We start from the raw sequence: 17476 nt of genomic DNA, 5'->3' as shown, positions 1-17476 counted from the left end.
TTGGAAAGTTCTGGTGATGAGACACTCTGCCAAATGACGTTGATACTCTACTCAGGGAACAAACTCACAGGATGCACTGTCTCCTTTTCTCGCAAGGTCATGAGGGTGCTACGTGCTGACTCCTTCCTGATGGTCAAAGGTGTTTTTCTTTGCAAATTTCTCCATGTAGGACAGGTGTTACGGAATGGTGATACTCTGAGCTTTCCACAACAACGAGGCCGGACACTTCGCAACACCGAGGACAGGTAGAACCTCAGTGCATTAGGACACTTAGTGTTTGCGTACTGAGGGTCTATGCACAGCTTGATGCAGCCACACACAAAGGTAACAATCAGGATGAGGCTAGCCTTGGGTACATTCTTCCTTCCCTTAACCAGAGCTTCGTACATGGTGTCCCTGTAAACATGGTCCATCATAGACCATGAAGTGGAAGGTGACTCTGATGACTGCAATAGCCACCTGGGAATGGGCTGGACCTGCAAGACAGAAAATACCTTACACCTGATGAACAGGTTTTTACCCACAATGGAGAGGGAGTGGTGTTCCCAAAATCCCAGTTTCTGCCACACCTTGGTGTACGCTCCTCTCAAGCTTTTATGCATGCACCGGCCCCTTCAAACCATATTCCCAACACCTTCAGTAATCTATCCTCACGGTGAAGGGGATAAAGGCTCAGTCAGCTCAGTTCCCAAAGAATATGGCCTCACTTTTATCTCAATTTACTTTGGCTTCTGAAGCTAATTCAAACTGGTCACAGATGCTCATATGTCTGTGCACTGACAGCGAATCTGAGCAGAAAACAGTGATGTCATCCATGTACAGGGAAAGCTTTAATTTGCAGGCCTCCAGGAATAGCCACTGCTCTCGGTCTCATCCTTCATGATGGACTCGGCAAAAAACTCCATTTAACACACAAACAAGGCAGGAAAGAGTGGACAGCCCTGCTTGATTCCATATTTGATCTGATTCCCACCCGTTGATTGAGACTGCACAACCGAAGTCGGTGTAGAGCAGTTAGATCCAATTGTAGGTGGGCGATATCCTGTCAAATACCTTCTCTTGGTCCAGGCTGATGAAGCAGGCATCCATCCCTCTGTCCCGCATGGCGGCGATCATACCCTGACGAGGGTGAAGCTACCAGAGATCGTCCTGCCTGGAGCAACACAGGTTTGGTCAGGATGAATCATCGATCCTCCAGCGTCGGCCTGAATAAAATGGTGATGACCTTAGACAGGATTGTGTAATCCACATTCAGCAGTGAAATTGGTCACCTATTTCTAATTTTCTCCCTCTCCCCCTTTCACTTGTAGATGAGGGTGATGATACCTTTCCTCATAACACATGCTACCTGACAGAAGCATACTGTTGTACACCTCAGGCAGGCCCTGGTCAATCAATCCCGCAAAGCTGAATACAACTTAAGTCAGAGATGGAATGCGGATTTGAATATTCACTCCACAATTTACAAATCTTCAGTGAGGACAACGATGCATATCAGAGTTACATTCTTCACAGTACATGGTTATAAATCCCAGTTATTGCACAGGTTTTCTGGAGAAGACATTTAATGAATAATTCACAACATGTGTCAAAAGTTGTAGCAGAGTTCAATGCCTCACATTGTGCTTTAACTAATGAGTTAGAAATTTGAAATTATTTTCAATGTAATCATCCTCTTGACTGAAAATGTTTTTTTTTAACTACTGGTTACTATTTATTATCAGCAAAAATGGATTCTTCCTTTCATATTTGAAAAAAATTCTTCTGGCAAGGTTCAGAAAAGACACTGTAATCTCAAAAATCCTGCTTAGCCTTGTAACATTGAAACAAATTCTGATATGGGGCAAAACTAATAACTTTTGGCTGTCATTTTAGCAAAGATAAGCTTATTGTGATGCAGACGAGAGCTGTAGAACGGTTACAGAAGGGATGGTGACAAATTTGGCCATTACATCTGTGAAGGGACAATGCACCTAGAGTCAATTCTGTTTGTATTCCCTGGAGCTCTGCAAGTATTTCCTTTTCAAATAATGATCCAATTTCTTTCTAAAAGCCTGAATTGACTCTGCTTCCACCACACTCTCAGGCAGTTCATTCCTGAACTTACTTAACTCAAGTGAATCTGTCTCCACCACACTCTTGCACATTACATTCTGGAACCTAACCACTCAAGTGAACCTGCCTCCCCCACAGCCTCAGGCAATGCTTTCCTGACTCTAACCATACAGCTGGCATAAAGGTTTTCCCTCTTCTATAAAAAAAATGTCTGGGAAGTGCACCATGAGAAGGGGGCATGATGATTAGTTGTTTTTTTTTACATGTGCTCCATCTAGGTAGAGGGAGTTGGGTCACCTAAATGCCTGTGAGTTTTCCTTCACTGAGATTGGCCAGGCAATGATAGTGAAACTTTGTCCTGTAATTTCCTGAATATGTGTTGTAAGATGAAGTTCTGCAATATGGGGACTGATTTTATTGAGGTATTGATTATTTGATTTTATTGACTTAAAACTTTTTGCTTGGATTCATTTTCTTAAAAAAAATTGAATCTGCTGTTGTGAAGAATGTCCTTATGGCATCAGCCGAATGGAGTCACTGGAAACAAATTGATTCTTTCTCCTGTTGCTATAGAGACATGATGGGCAGTTCACTGTCATCCAACTTGTCGGAATGCTTCGTGGGATAGCAGCTGGAATGAAGTACTTATCAGACTTGGGATACATACACAGGGACCTTGCAGCTCGAAATATCCTCGTCAACAGTAACTTGGTGTGTAAAGTGTCAGACTTTGGGCTCTCCCGCATTTTGGAAGACGATCCAGATGCAGCTTACACCACCACGGTAGGCTTCAGAATTTTAATTTGAGTTTTACTTTCTTGAACATTCTATAACAAGTGGTGAAAACCATTAAATAAGTCTTTTGTCCTTTATATGTTCAAGTCTTGGAGTTGTTGCTGTAAGAGAACTCTAAAAACAATTGTTTCAGATTTCAAGCATCAACAGCAATTTACCTTAATTAATGTTCTCGCAACTGAGTTCATCTTCATAGCAGACAGTTAAATTTGAATTCAGTAAAATCTGGAATCAAAAGCTTGAAATATTAACTCCATTTATCATAATTATCATAATCTATTAAAACCTAGTTTAATACCGACCAAGTAACCATTAGCATAAAAACCTTCTGGCTCAAGAATGTCCTTGAGGGAAGGAAATCTATCATTCTTGCCCAGGAGGCCCAGCTGTGACTCCAGACCCATAGAAATTTGGAGTTCTCTTAATTACCCTCAGAAAGCCACTCAGTTCAAAAATAAATAGGAATGGCAATAAATATTGACTTTGCTATACAAGTCAACAGTTTCCTGGTGTTGTGATTCTGATTGATTGTTTCTTTTGAATGGAGACTAATAAGAGAAAAATGATCAAGGAGTTATCCACTTTAAAACATTAAATAGAGATTTACCACTGCTAAAATAGTTACATTTCATAGAACCCCAACAGTATGGAATAGGCCCTTTGGCCCAAGAAGTCCACACCAATCATTGGACCATCCCACCCGACTAAGCTAAAATCCCTGAATACTTGGGCAATTTACCATAGCCAATCCACCTAGCCTGCGTGGTTTTGGACTGTGGGAGAAAACCAGAGCACCTGGAGGAAACCCACGCAAACACGGCGAGAAAGTGCAAGCTCCACACAGACAGTCACCTGAGGGGGGAATTGAACCCAGGTTCCCACTGCTGTGAGGCAGCAGTGCTGACCACTGAGACACCGTGCCGCAACACATTTGTTCCAAGATATTCGTTTCTTTGCTGATGAAGTATAAAAAGTGCAGTTCTACGTGTTAATGCAGATGAGTTAACCCAGATAAATGACTGGAAGGAGGCAATGTCAGCCTGGTAATGTTCTGGGGAGCAAACACAAAAACTGCATGAGAAACTCTGCAGAGATGACTGTATCGGTGCCGCCTTGTGCTCCCAAGAGGTGCTCGAACAGTTCATCCACTTCACCAACACCTTCCACCCCAACCTCAAGTTCACCTGGGCCATCTTCAACACATCCCTCACCTTCCTGGACCTCTCTGTCTCCATCTCAGGCAGCCAGCTTGTAACTTATGTCCATTTCAAGCCCACCGACTCCCACAGCTACCAAGAATACATCTCCTCCCACCCACCCCCTGCAAAAATTCCATCTCCTATTCCTAATTCCTTCTCCTCTGCCGCATCTGCTCCCAGGATGAGGCATTCCACTCCCATATATCCCAGATGTCTTTGTTCTTCAAGGACCGCAACTTAACCCCGCAGTGGTCAAGAACGCCCTCGACCGTGTCTCCCGCATTTCCTGCAACTCATCCCTCACACCCTGTCCCTGCAATAACCGCCGAAAGAGGATCTCCCTCATCCTCACGTACCACCCCATCAACCTCCGGATACAACGCATCATCCTCCGACACTTCCGCCATCTGCAATCCGACCCCACCACCCACGACAATTTTCCATCCCCCACCTTTGTCTGCCTTGCGGAGAGACCACTCTCTCCGGGACTCCCTTGTCGTCTCCACACTCCCCTCCAACCCCACCACACCCAGCACTTTTCCCTGCAACCGCAGGAAGTGCTATACTTGCCCCCACACCTCCTCCTTCACCCACATCCCAGGCCCCAAGATGACTTTCCACATCAAGCAGATGTTCACCTCCACATCTGCCAATGTGGTATACTGCATCCCCTGTACCTGTTGTGGCTTCTTCTACATTGGGGAAACCAAGCGGAGGCTTGGGATCAGCTTTGCAGAACACATACGCTTGGTTCGCAATAAACAACTGCACTTCCCAGACGCGAACCATTTCAACGCCCCCTCGCATTCCTCAGACGACATGTCCATCCTGGGCCTCCTGCAGTGCCACAATGATGCCACCCAAAGGTTGCAGGAACAGCAACTCATATTCTGCTTGGGAACCCTACAGCCCAATGGTATCAATGTGGATTTCACAAGCTTCAAAATCTCCCCTCCCCCCACTGCATCCCAAAACCAGCCCAGCTCATCCCCCCCAACCTGTTCTTCCTCTAAGCTATCCCCTCCTCCCACCTCAAGCCGCTCCTCCATTTCCTACCTATTAACCTCATCATGCCCCGTTGACCTGTCCATCCTCCCCGGCCTGACCTATCCCCTCGCTACCTCCCCACCTATACTCTCCTCTCCACCTATCTTCTCCTCTATCCATCTTCGGTCCACCTCCCCCTCTCTCCCTATTTATTTCAGAACCCTCTTGCCCATCCCCCTTTTCTAATGAAGGGTCTAGGCCCGAAACATCACCTTTTGTCCCCCTAGGATGCTGCTTGGCCTGCTGTGTTCATCCAGCTCCACACTTTTTATCTGAGAAACTGTGCAGATCTGCCAGCATCAGTGAAAACTGAAGGGCCTGAGTTCGAACATCTCTCCAAGATATATAAAGATCAAAAAAGGTTGATGTACAATTGGCTTTGTGTGCTACACTACAACAATCAGTTTTTGTACAGCAAGATCCCACAAACAGTAACATGCTACTGACGAAGAAAGCCGTTTGTTAGTGATTTTGATTGATGAATGAATATTGACCAAGACACTGTTGATAGCTTCCTTGCTCCCCTTCACATTGTGCCATGGAGCCCTTAGCTCTACCCTGACAGAGCAGTGGTCTAATGTCTTGCCAACACATGACAACATTGACAGGGGAGCCTTCCCGCAGTAGTGCACTAGAAGGACAACCGAGATTGTACAGTCAAATTGCTGAAATTGGATTTTAATCCATAACTTCCTCTGCCTCGCCCATGCCTCTGTGATTGACACCAAGCTATTGATAAGTTAAGCTAATATTTCAATTTCAGTCCAAAGGTCTATTTTTCAAAAAAAAGAATCAATTTACATTACAGCCAAGGACTGCACTGAGGCAAGGCTGCAAGCAATCATTCTGTAATATCATAAAATTCCAAAATGCAAAGTAATAGGTGTAAACAGCAGTGTTGAATAACATATGAATCATTACTTTCGGTTTTTAAGTTTTCAGGATGCAAAGTCAAAGCCTTCTGAGTTTTCTCATCATGCAGATGAGATATGGCAATAGATCCATCTATTTTTGGTTCATTACTGAAGGAATGTCAATTGTCAAGGAATCTGGTGTGTGGATTCGATCCTAAATTGAAAGGAAAATTTACCCCATTCTGTGCTGTTTGATGTTGCCTTGTAATGTTTTGTGGCACACAGAATGGGGCCAGTTTTTACTTACGGGCTCACAACTTGTTCCATTTTATTCTCCATGAAAATCGCGGGATGCCTTAAACATTACATCACCAAAAACTGTTTCTCCATGCCCTCTTTAACTAAGTCTATATTGTCGTAACCTGAGGTAACCTGCGTAACATGCTTGTTGACCTTCATTATCTCTAGATTAAGTAATGCTTAAATTTTTAAAATACTCATCCTTGTTTCTATCGGTTTACCTCCCTTTGTCTGTAGCTGCCTTTTATATGTCTTAGCTTTTTACCTGGAGATTTTTTTGATCAATCCTGTCATTACACACTCTCTCCCATACCTTGCTGATGTTGTGCTTTGATCTCTTTACATGTACTTACTGTTACTACAATCCACCTTTTGAGACTCTCTTGACCGAGTTCCATCACCTTGATGCCCCATAATCTTGAGAACGCACCTTTCCATATTAATATAGAGTCGATATAAAACCTCATGGAACTTGAGAGGCAACATGAATTTACACATGGCAGCACACTCACTTTCCCTGAATTTCAGGGTAAAATAAATACCCAATTGAAATGTTTTTCTACAATGTGCATTCTGTACATATCTCAGAGCCACTAAATACAAATTAACCAGGAAAAACAATCACATTTTTAGCATGTTTAAGAATAAGGAGATGAATTATGATGTGAATTGCTCATATATAGACCCATCCACAAAGCAATTGCATCCTTTGGACCATTTAACAGTTTCATCGAATGATGTTGATGAAACAATGCTGACTTGGATGGAAAAACTAGTACAAACTCAGTTTTAAAAAAATACAGCAAAAACAATTATATTTTACTGAACTAATTCTGGTAATATATCACTACATGTTTGGGAAGTTGGGGTTTGAGAGGATTAATGTTTCATGCCGTAATTGTTGAAAGTGTTCTGTAGAAGTGACAACTTCCCAGACTTTGGATAAATTTGTTGACATTGGGTGGGCTTGCCTAGCTCACCGTGGTCTGGGGTCATCAGATGCCATGTTTTAGAGGCTGGTGGTAGTGATGTTTAAAGGGGAATGGAGCAGACTCCCCCAAGCATGTGCCCAAGAGTAGTCTGCACAATTGGAACTGCTTGATCTCCCAGCTCCTATCTGAGATCGTGCCCACCATTTGTATAACATGCGAGACAGATCAGAGGTAGGGACCACCTTTCTATTCTCACAAGTCTTGCCCTCAACTTCAAATATGTCATCAGGCATTGGAAGACCTAAAAAATTCGATGCTTGGTGTTTGAACAGAAAGTAGATTTTAAGGATTCACGGTAAAAGGTGTGTAGCGCAGTATTGAATTGAATCATTTATTATCACATGTATTCGATGTATAAATACATCAAAAAATGTATACCTTTTCCGTACATACATGGCACCATTCACATTAACTTAGAAAAAGATAAGACAAAAAAGATATGTAAGAGAGTCCAACTTTTCTTTCCACTACCAGAGTCCTGCTCTGGGCTTTCCCGAGTCTCTATCTGCATTGTACGGATTCCATGTTTCTATGATTATTAGGAGCATTTTCTAGCTCCTACCTAATACAGTGTTGCCACATCACTATTGGAGAACAGTCACTAACAATCAAAATCGTGTTAGTGAATGCTCACTGCACAGACAGAAGTCATGAACCTTTGTTATGTCAGAGTAATGATGAAGAATGAATACAAGTGTGAGTCCATTAGCTCTCGACTATCTTCCTCACGCTGTACTTAGAGACCTCTGATTCTGCCACAACACTAGCAAAGTACAAGATGCTATGAGCCTTTACAGCCACTCACCCACACTATAAATATCTTGGAACATTACTTTGAATGTCTTCATGCTTTGGAAGGCAACACAGCTTTACCCAATACAGCTTTACAAGTCCCAATATTTTTAGAAGTTGACCATCAGAGACATGGGTCTAGTACATACGGAAGACAGCCAAGAACAAAGCAAGGTATCCATAGGACCATAAGAAATAGGAACAGGAGTGGGTCATTTGACCCCTCTGGCCTTTTCCACTACTCAGTAGGATGATAGTTGACCTGCGATGCCCCACGTCCATTTTCCTGGCCTCTCCCCATGACCCTTTATTCCCTCTATCTCAGCCTTAAATATATGCCAAGACTCTACTACTACATCATTGAGTTCTAAAGGCTGTCAAACCTCAGAAGAAATTCTGCCTCATTGCATCTTAAATTGGCACCACTTTATTCTGAGACAATGCCCTCTGGCCTCAGACAGTCCCATGAGGGGAAGCATCCTCTCTGTATTATTTAGCCCATTATGAAACCCCTTATATTTCAATGAGATTACCCTTCATTTTACTAAACTCCAGTGAGTAGAGCCCTACCCGGCTTAGCCTTTGCTCGTAAGACAACCCCTCCATACCGGGGATCAAGCTAGCTAAATTGGAGAGTCTGCAAAGTATAGCAAGAGACATTGTATAGGATCTCATGAATAAAATCTTCACTTGTAGCAAAAACTGGATGCTTTCTGTAACAACTTACCAAATGTTGAGGATGGTTGGCTCACCAAGCTGGTTTGTTGCTCCACAAATGCTTCATCTGCCTAGTCTGTCCCAGGATCTTGGTGTTGCCCCAGTCGAAGTTGTGATTCTCCTTGTCCATGTGGATTGAGATGAGTGAGTATTGGTTGTGGACTCACTTATCTCAGGCAGAGACAAGTATGAGAATTCCAGGAAGCATGGCACTCCACGAAGCAGGCTATTAATAGACACATTGAGCTTGACTCCATATACATTCCACTATGGAGGAAACTCGGAAGTGAGGCAATCCATCGCAATGGACCCCAGAGTTTAAAAACCACACGGGAAAACACACCAACGCTTCATCAGACGCTGCACTGAGGATGTTACCGAGCACAGTAATGAAACATCTGCAGAACAACATATCAGCTCGGCGACCCAACCAACCTCAACACCCACAACCCGAGCTACAGATCTATTTCAAAACCTCAGAGATCTTACCAAATGTAAACAATTTGCATCCTCACCAGTATTGATCTTTGTCCAAACTCATGTGCCATGAAGTACAACCTAACTAAATGAAATATAATCACCAGCTGGGCATAGTCGTTCCTCACAGAATAGAATATAGTCATCATTTTCACTTAGAATGTCTTTAATATGAGCAGGAATGTTTAATATCCACTGTAATAGACCTAGGTGGACACATAATTGCCAACTTGACAAGGATTTATTTTAATTTTCTTTTGATTTGTCATAATCTCAACTCTTGTTTATCCACCATTATAACAGGACCAGACAGATCCCAGAATGAATCCTGGCCTGATCGATCATATTTATTTTTATTTAATTTGTTAATGTCATGCTTAGTCAAAGGAAATATATTCACGAGGCTTCAGATTTTCTCTTAACCGTAGCAGGAGTTTATTATACAAATTAAGGATTAAAAAAATCGACAATCTATGGTTGTTTTTAAGACAGTTAAAACACTGTCTAAATGCATAGCTAAGGGTAGTTTCAAATCGTTTCCCGACACTATCCATTACAGAGGTTCAAGTCCAAAGAAATTAAATCCCTACCTCAACTTGTTCGCATTCTATTTAACTGATTCCAGACAGTTTTCACAAAACTTGAGTCTTTTCCAAATTGTTGACATGAACTTTTTTACAAGTCTGGCAGTCTAAATTTCCTTAGAACTAATAAACTACAGATTTCTAACTGAACTCTTGTGGCTTAAATGTTGTATAAACTAGAGCCATCAATTGAATTGACTTGTTACAGAAATCAAACTATATTTGCTTCTGAGCTCAACACAGGTGTCTTCTGAACTGAATTTAAAAACAACACTTTGATCATCATAAATTATTTTAAATGGGAATAAAAATTCATGGCATTATGTATTTACTTTACCTGCCACAATTCCAATTGTATAAATATCATTCCATTAACATTGTCCTCAGGTGCCTGCTCCCCCTGCCAAAATATTAGACTTAAATCACTATTCCAGAAGCAATCATTGAATTCCCACAATATGGAAGCAGCCTATCAAATCTACACAGCCCTTTGAAGGGCATTCCGTGAAGACAGGATGACATGGATTGGTAACAAAATTTTGAAGGGTACAGGACATTTAGGATTGGCAGGAAACAAGGAAAAGTTGGAAGGATAGCTCCATTAGTTGATGATGCATTTAGCATACCAGAGAGCAATGACCAAAGTTCAGGGAACGAACATGTGGATGCACCTTGGTAGGAAAGAGGAATGATGAGGATAAAAAGTCATTTCTGGGAAGCTGATGAGCAGGTTGCTTAAAAATAACCACACGATAAAGTTAGAAATAATGTAAAAATAATGACAGCTTTTTAGGAATTCAGTGATACAAGTGGAAGAATTAACTCTACATATTGATTACACACATTACATATTGTAAACAACATTATTGCACAAAATAAAAGCTCATTGTGCAGGGGTAACATATTGACTTGGCTCACAGGAAGCAGAGAGTAAGTGCAAGTGTTTCATTTCTAGGCTGGCAATGTGTAACGAATGATGTGCCACAGAGATCGGTGTCGGGACCTCAGTCATTTATAACTTGTATAAATGACTCAGATCAAGGGATAGAAAGTATGAATGCCAAATTTGCTGAAGACACAAAGATACGTGGGAAAGTAAATTATGAAGAGATACAAGGATGTCATAAGAGACATTGATAAGCTAAGATCCGAAAATACACAGATCCTTGAAAGTTGCCACCCAGGTTAAAAGGGCTGTTAAGAAGGCATACAGTGTTTTAGCTTTTATTAATAGAGTGATCGAGTTCCGGAACCAAGAAGTTATGGTGAAGCTGTACAAAACTCTGGTGCAGCCACACTTGGAGTATTGTGTACAGTTCTGGTCACCGCATTATAAGAAGGATGTGGAAGCTTTGGAAAGGGTGCAGAGGAGATTTACTAGGATGTTGCCTGGTATGGAGGGGAGGCCTTACGAGGAAAGACTGAGGGACTTGAGGCTGTTTTCATTAGAGAGAAGAAGGTTGAGAGGTGACTCAGTTGAAACATATAAAATAATCAGAGGGTTAGATAGGATGGATAGGGAGTGCCTTTTTCCTAGGATGGTGACGGCGAGCACGAGGGGGCATAGCTTTAAATTGAGGGGTGAAAGATATAGGACAGATGTCAGAGGTAGTTTCTTTACTCAGACAGTAGTGAGGGAATGGACGCTTTGCCTGAAACGGTAGTAGATTCGCTAACTTTAGGTACGTTTAAATCGTCATTGGACAAGCATATGGACGTACATGGAATAGTGTAGGTTAGATGGGCTTGAGATCGGTATGACGGGTTGGCACAACATCGAGGGCTGAAGGGCCTGTACTGTGCTGCAATATTCTATGTTCTATGTTCTATGTTATGTTCTAAGTGAGCGGGCAAAGGTATGTATAGTGGGATATAATGTGAGAAAATGCAACAATGATAATTTTGGCATAAAGAATAAACAAAGCATATTTTCTAAGTGGTTAACATTACAGAGCTCTCAGGCAGATAGGGATCTGGGTGTCCCAGTGCATGGATCACAAATTGTTAGTATACAAGTTTCACAAGTAATTCAGAGAATTGATAGAATACTATCATTTATTGCAAGGGGCATTGAATACACAAGTAAGGAGGTTGTATTTCAGTTATACAGGGCATTGGTAGGATCACATCTGGAGTACTGTGTACAGTATTGGTTACTGTTGCAAAGTTGAGTAGAGTACTCGCAAATTGGAAGACATTTTGTTAGAATTTGTTTTTAAAAATGATAGGGGAAAGAATATATGGTTTCTTTAAGAGATGATGTGCTTTTGTAAGCTTGGAAGTTTAAAAAAACAAGTCTGCAGGCAGCTGTGGATGCACCGACTGTTCTGAAGTTGAAAGGTATATTATCAATGGGTGTGTGGGTGTCTTGTTCTTTTGTTAAGGCAACCAGCTTGAATATCAGCAGTTAATTTAAGCCAGGCATCTAGAGACCGAATACCACTTGAACTTAAATCTGATGGCATTGACAACCTTGGACCAATCCTACTTTAAGAAAATTGACGGATCATCAAGGACACATAAAAAGAGCGTGTTTGAAAATCAGGGTAAGAATGAACTGCCATCAGAAGAGTAAAACCCTACTTCTCGCAGAAGTCTTTAGGCTCTCTGATTAAGCACCATCAAAAAGGTATCATAGCTAACTTAGGTAATATTCCTGACACAAGGATTCAACAAAGAATTCCTGACTGCAGAATAGCGGAAAAAGCACAGAACATTCTGGAAGACACATGCTGACTGTAGTTTTCAGACTCTAAGTTTTAATTTATGTTTTTCTTATTAATTTGGTTTATATAAATGGGACTTTGTTAATCATTGGGCCACAGAGCACAGAAGCAAATCCTTTGGTCCAACCTGTCCATGCCAACCGGACATCCCAACGTGACATCTTTCAGCAATTAAATCTCCCCTGGCATTTAGACCTTAGCAACTTTGTTGAAGTTATGACAACTGCAACTGAAAAAAAAATTGCTTCCCTCCTGTAATATGTAGCAAACACAGACCGTAAGTTATGACATTTTTGACTTTGATGTGCAGTTATTGGAACAGCATACCATTAGAATTTTGTTTTATTCAGAAATAGTTACTGGTTGGGAGGAATTGTTTGGTTTGTTAGTAGTTCTGTTAATTTGATTACTGTTAGAGTTAGATAGATAAACTGTTGCCTGTCATTTGTGAAGTGACTGTCAGAAGTTCATTTTATTTCACCTTTCCTTTATAGCAGATTGGGAGGTGAGAGGCAGACTACGCTTTTAGCAGATTACAGGGCAAAACGAGTTTCATTGGGTGTTTTGATTTTAATTAGCAGAGGGTTTTGACCTCCCCTCTGTGAAAGCCACTTTGTTTAAGGAATGATGTAAATGATTTGGAGGCAGTTCTGAGAAGGTTTGCTCATCTCGTGCCTGCAATGGGTGGGTTGGCCGACGAAGAACACTTAGACATGGCTAGGTTTTATCCGATGGAGCTTATGAGAGTAAGAAGTGACTTGATTAAAACATATAAAACATAGAAAATAGGTGCAGGAGTAGGCCATTTGGTTCTTCAAGCCTGCTCCACCATTCAATATGATCATGACTGATCATTCAACTTAGAGCACTGTGCCTACTTTTTCTTTATAATATTCAATTCCTTTAGTCCTAAAAATTATATCTAACTCCTTGTTAATTCAATGTTTTCACCTCAATCACTCTTTGTGGTGGTGAATTGTGCAGACTCACCACTGTCTGGGTGAAGCGAGTTCCTCTCATCTCAGTCCTAAATGGCTTATCCTACATCCTTAGGCTGTGGCAGCTGTTCTGGACTTCATCAGGTACATCCTCCTTGCATTTACTCTGTCTAGTCCTGTTAGAATTTTGTAGATTTTGAAAGATTCCATCACATCCCCCCAACAATTCCTCTGAATGTTACTGATTCCTATCATAACCAATCTGGCCTCTCTTCATACATCATTACCACTATCTTAGGCACCAGTCCTACTAAACTGTTGCCATCCCTCAATAGCCAGAAATTCCTTCCTCAAATAAAGGAGACCAAAACTGCACCCAATACATCTCACCAAGTCCCTAGTAGTAATAGGTTGCCATAGTCTTGCCTGACCATAAGGTTGCTCCCTCATTACAGAGAGAGACAGTTGGTGGTCATAGAGATCATAAAATCCCTACAGCATGGAAATAGGCCATTTGGCCCAACAAGCCCACACCAACTCTCCAAAGACCATTCCACCCAGCCTTATCCCCTAACCTTATCCCTGTAATCCTGCACTGCTCATGGCCAATCCACCTAACCTACATATCCCTGGACACTATGGGCGATTTAGCATGGCCAATCCCCCTAACCTGCACATCTTTGGAATGTGAGAAGAAACCCACAGAGGCATGGGGACAATGTGCAAACTTCAGAGATGGCTACTTGAGGGTGGGATTGAGCCCAGGTCCCAGGCATTGTGAGGCAGCAGTGATATCCACTGAGCCACTGTACCAAACTAGATTTTAACTGAGCACCTGAGTACCTCAGGCGAGGGGAGAGCCCTCCATGGTAACCTCAGCCAGTGTGGGGATTGAACCCAAGCTTTTGGCATCACACTGCTTTGCAAACCAACCATCCAACCAACTGACCTAAACTGACACCCCTTCATGTAGCTATACAATTGCAGTAAGACATGTGTTCAAATCCTGTCACTATGATAGCCAACAAACCATTTGCCTCCTTCACTGCCTGAGGAGTAAAGTCTTAAGATATCTTAACAGTGTAAATGAGGAGAGAATATTTTGTCGTATGGGAGAATATGGAACTAAGAGTCACTTTAAAATTAAGTAGGCCCATTTTCCATCAGGTTTTTTGTTTTTCTCTCTCTCTGAGTCTCTGGTACTCTTCCTGAAAAACTGGCAGCAGAGTCCTTGAATATGTCAAAACAGACATAGTTAGATTCTTAGCGACAGTTAGACCTGCTAACGCTGGAGTCTGAGATAACAGGGTGTGGAGCTGGATGAACACAGCAGACCAGGAGCATCAGAGGAGCATTTCTGATTTCGGGCCCAGATCCAAAACATCAGCTTTCTTGCTCCTCTGATGCTGCCTGGGCTGCTGTGTTCATCCAGCTCTACACCTTGTTATCTGTAGTTAGATTCGGGCAAGGGGATTAAAAAATATATATCAGGAGTAGGTAGGAATGTAGAATTGAGATTACAAATAGTGCAGAACAGGTTCAAGGGGCTGACTGGCCTACTCCTCTTAATTTGTATGTTCATATGTCGGTTCAGTACTAATAGTGCTGCCTGGGAGCAAAAGGTTATATATTATCCAAAATAACCAGACCATGGCTAACTATTCAATTTGCAATTTATATTCTGTAATTTTGATCCAAAATGGCCCATGTTGCAATTCCCCTTCATATACATTGGCAAAACACCAGAAATATGTGTTAAAATGGACTTGATTGGCAAATGTGATTATCACCATTTTCAAATTATTCAAGTTTTGAAATAAAGTTGTCCACAAAGATTTAAACTGAGTGCCTAATTGGTCCCTTGAAGGAATTGTATTGAAACTGATATTCCATCACAACTGGCCAAGAGGATGAAGTATCATAGCACCTTATTGGTTTTGGCATGGTCTGCAGTACAACTGACAGCTGACTTTGCGTAGACATGGCCACTGCTTTTTGGCGATAGAATCAAGTACTGTTTTCATTTGATTGGATTGCATGAATTTTAGTGTTACTGCAGGGTATGATCATCACAATCTGAGATTCAGTCTATTTTTCATGTAAATGGAAACCAGTGGTCATAAATTGGGAGCACTGTTTGTGGTGATTGAATCCGCCAGATTCTGTTTTTGTTTCATAGGCATCATATTCTGAAATTCATGCCATTTTCTGCAGAAAGTTGAGCTCACTGGAATTGTTTACGTTCCAAAAACAAACCAATGATTTGCACTATTCACTGAGTGGATATTTGACTACCATTCTCTCCTTCTGTCCACAAAGATTTAGAAGAATCTCCAGTGTTTAATGTTTCACACAGATAGTGAAACAGCCTATTTATTTAAGCAAGTGCGTCAAGCAAGGCAGTGGTTTCTCGTTTGTTTACCATTACCTTATTCTACCACTCTTTTACCTCTCCCGATAAATCTGATCATTCCTTTGTGTTATTTTCCATGGATCCAATTCCAATCCCATCCCTGATTGCCCAGAAGCCAATTAAGAGTCACCTACATTGCTGTAGGTGTGGAGCCACATGTGGGCCAGACCAGGTAAGGATGGCAGTTTCTCTCCCCTAAGGTCTTAGTGAACCTGATGGGTTTTTCCAACAAGTGACAATAGACTCACAGTCATCATTAGATTCTTAATTCCAGTTATCTCTTGAATTCAAATTCAAACCTAGGTTCTCAGAATGTTATGAAGGTCTCTGGATTAACAGTACAGCGATAATACCACTAGGCCATCACCTCCCCATGATATCTTGCTGCAGTTTTACTGAACTTTGCTGAGACCTCATCTAGAGTTCTGTGTAAAGATTTTGTCTCCTTATTTCAAGGTGGATTGGTCATAGAGGCAGGGCTGTGGCAGTTCACTAGATTAATTCCTGGAATGTGGGATTTTTTTCTGAGGAGAGATTAATGAAACTGGGTCTGTATTCTCCAGAGTTTAGAAGAATGAGAAGTGACCCTTCAAATGAAACCTAGAAAGTTCTTACAGGGCATGGCAGGGTGGATGCAAATGGAATGTTTCCCTTCGCTGGTGATTCTAGATCTAGAGGATATAATTTCACGATAAAGCCAGGGCAATTAGTATTGAGATAAGAAATTTCTTTTCTCAGATGTTGGTGATGCTTTTGAATTCTCTGGCAGATGTGGACACTCACTCATTGAGTACATTCAAGACAAAAATTGAGAATTCTAGAATTTAATGATGTGAAGAGAATGGAGATAGCATAGGAAAATGATATTGATGTTGATAAATACGTGGCCTAGAATGGCAGAGAGGGCTCGAAAGGCCGAGAGGTCTAGTCCTATCCTTATGCTCCAATGTTGCCACAATTGACACTGCAGCACCTATATTTTCAGAGCAATGCCTGCCTTCCGTCCTTGGGGACTATATGGAGCCTGTCTCAGACCAGTACAGTTTACACCATGGTGAATTTTGTTGGAATGGGAGTGAAAAATGTGTGATAGAGTCATGGCAAAGCCAGAATGTCACGAGGTCATTCAGAATGTAAAGAATATCACACTATACTCAGCCATGACCGTCCCTTAATTTTAACCATAAGAACCAGCAGTAAGAACCCTGTACTGCTGGTGTTTAAAGAGACCACCATCTTTCAGCTTAGTAGCTGAATGATTTTCACAGGATCTGCCTGTGTGTCAAAGTGAGTTAAAGGAATTTTTCACTCCTGTTTAAAGTGCGTGCAATTTCCAGGATGAGATGTTAAATGTATTGAAGGTCTTTGTTCTGATCTCAGAAGTTGTGTTCAGACTGGCAGCTCCATGTTCTGGGGATGTTAATTAACCCTGTCCCTTCTTATCCTGCAGCTTGATAAGGAGGTCAAATAGAAGCAACACCCCCCCTCCTGCCCCCATGCAGGTTAAACAGCTGGCAGCTGTTAAAATTGGGCATGGTTTGCCTTCCTGTGACAGTTCCATTGTACAAAGCAACTATCAGAATGGAA

The 17476-nt window shown here is 41.7% G+C and overlaps 1 protein-coding gene across 1 annotated transcript in view; it reads left to right on the top strand.

Annotated features, from left to right (window-relative positions):
• epha8 (eph receptor A8) overlaps positions 1-17476 on the top strand; it is a 495908-nt gene that overhangs the window by 377333 nt on the left and 101099 nt on the right. The window contains exon 13 of the mRNA XM_048561609.2: positions 2629-2838. Coding sequence (XP_048417566.2) covers positions 2629-2838 — 210 coding nt within the window. The remainder of the gene's footprint in view (positions 1-2628; positions 2839-17476) is intronic.

Source organism: Stegostoma tigrinum, chromosome 28 (genome assembly GCF_030684315.1).
Source record: "Stegostoma tigrinum isolate sSteTig4 chromosome 28, sSteTig4.hap1, whole genome shotgun sequence".
In the NCBI taxonomy this organism is placed as follows: Eukaryota; Metazoa; Chordata; class Chondrichthyes; order Orectolobiformes; family Stegostomatidae; genus Stegostoma; species Stegostoma tigrinum.
This window is presented reverse-complemented; position numbering and strand designations above follow the sequence as displayed.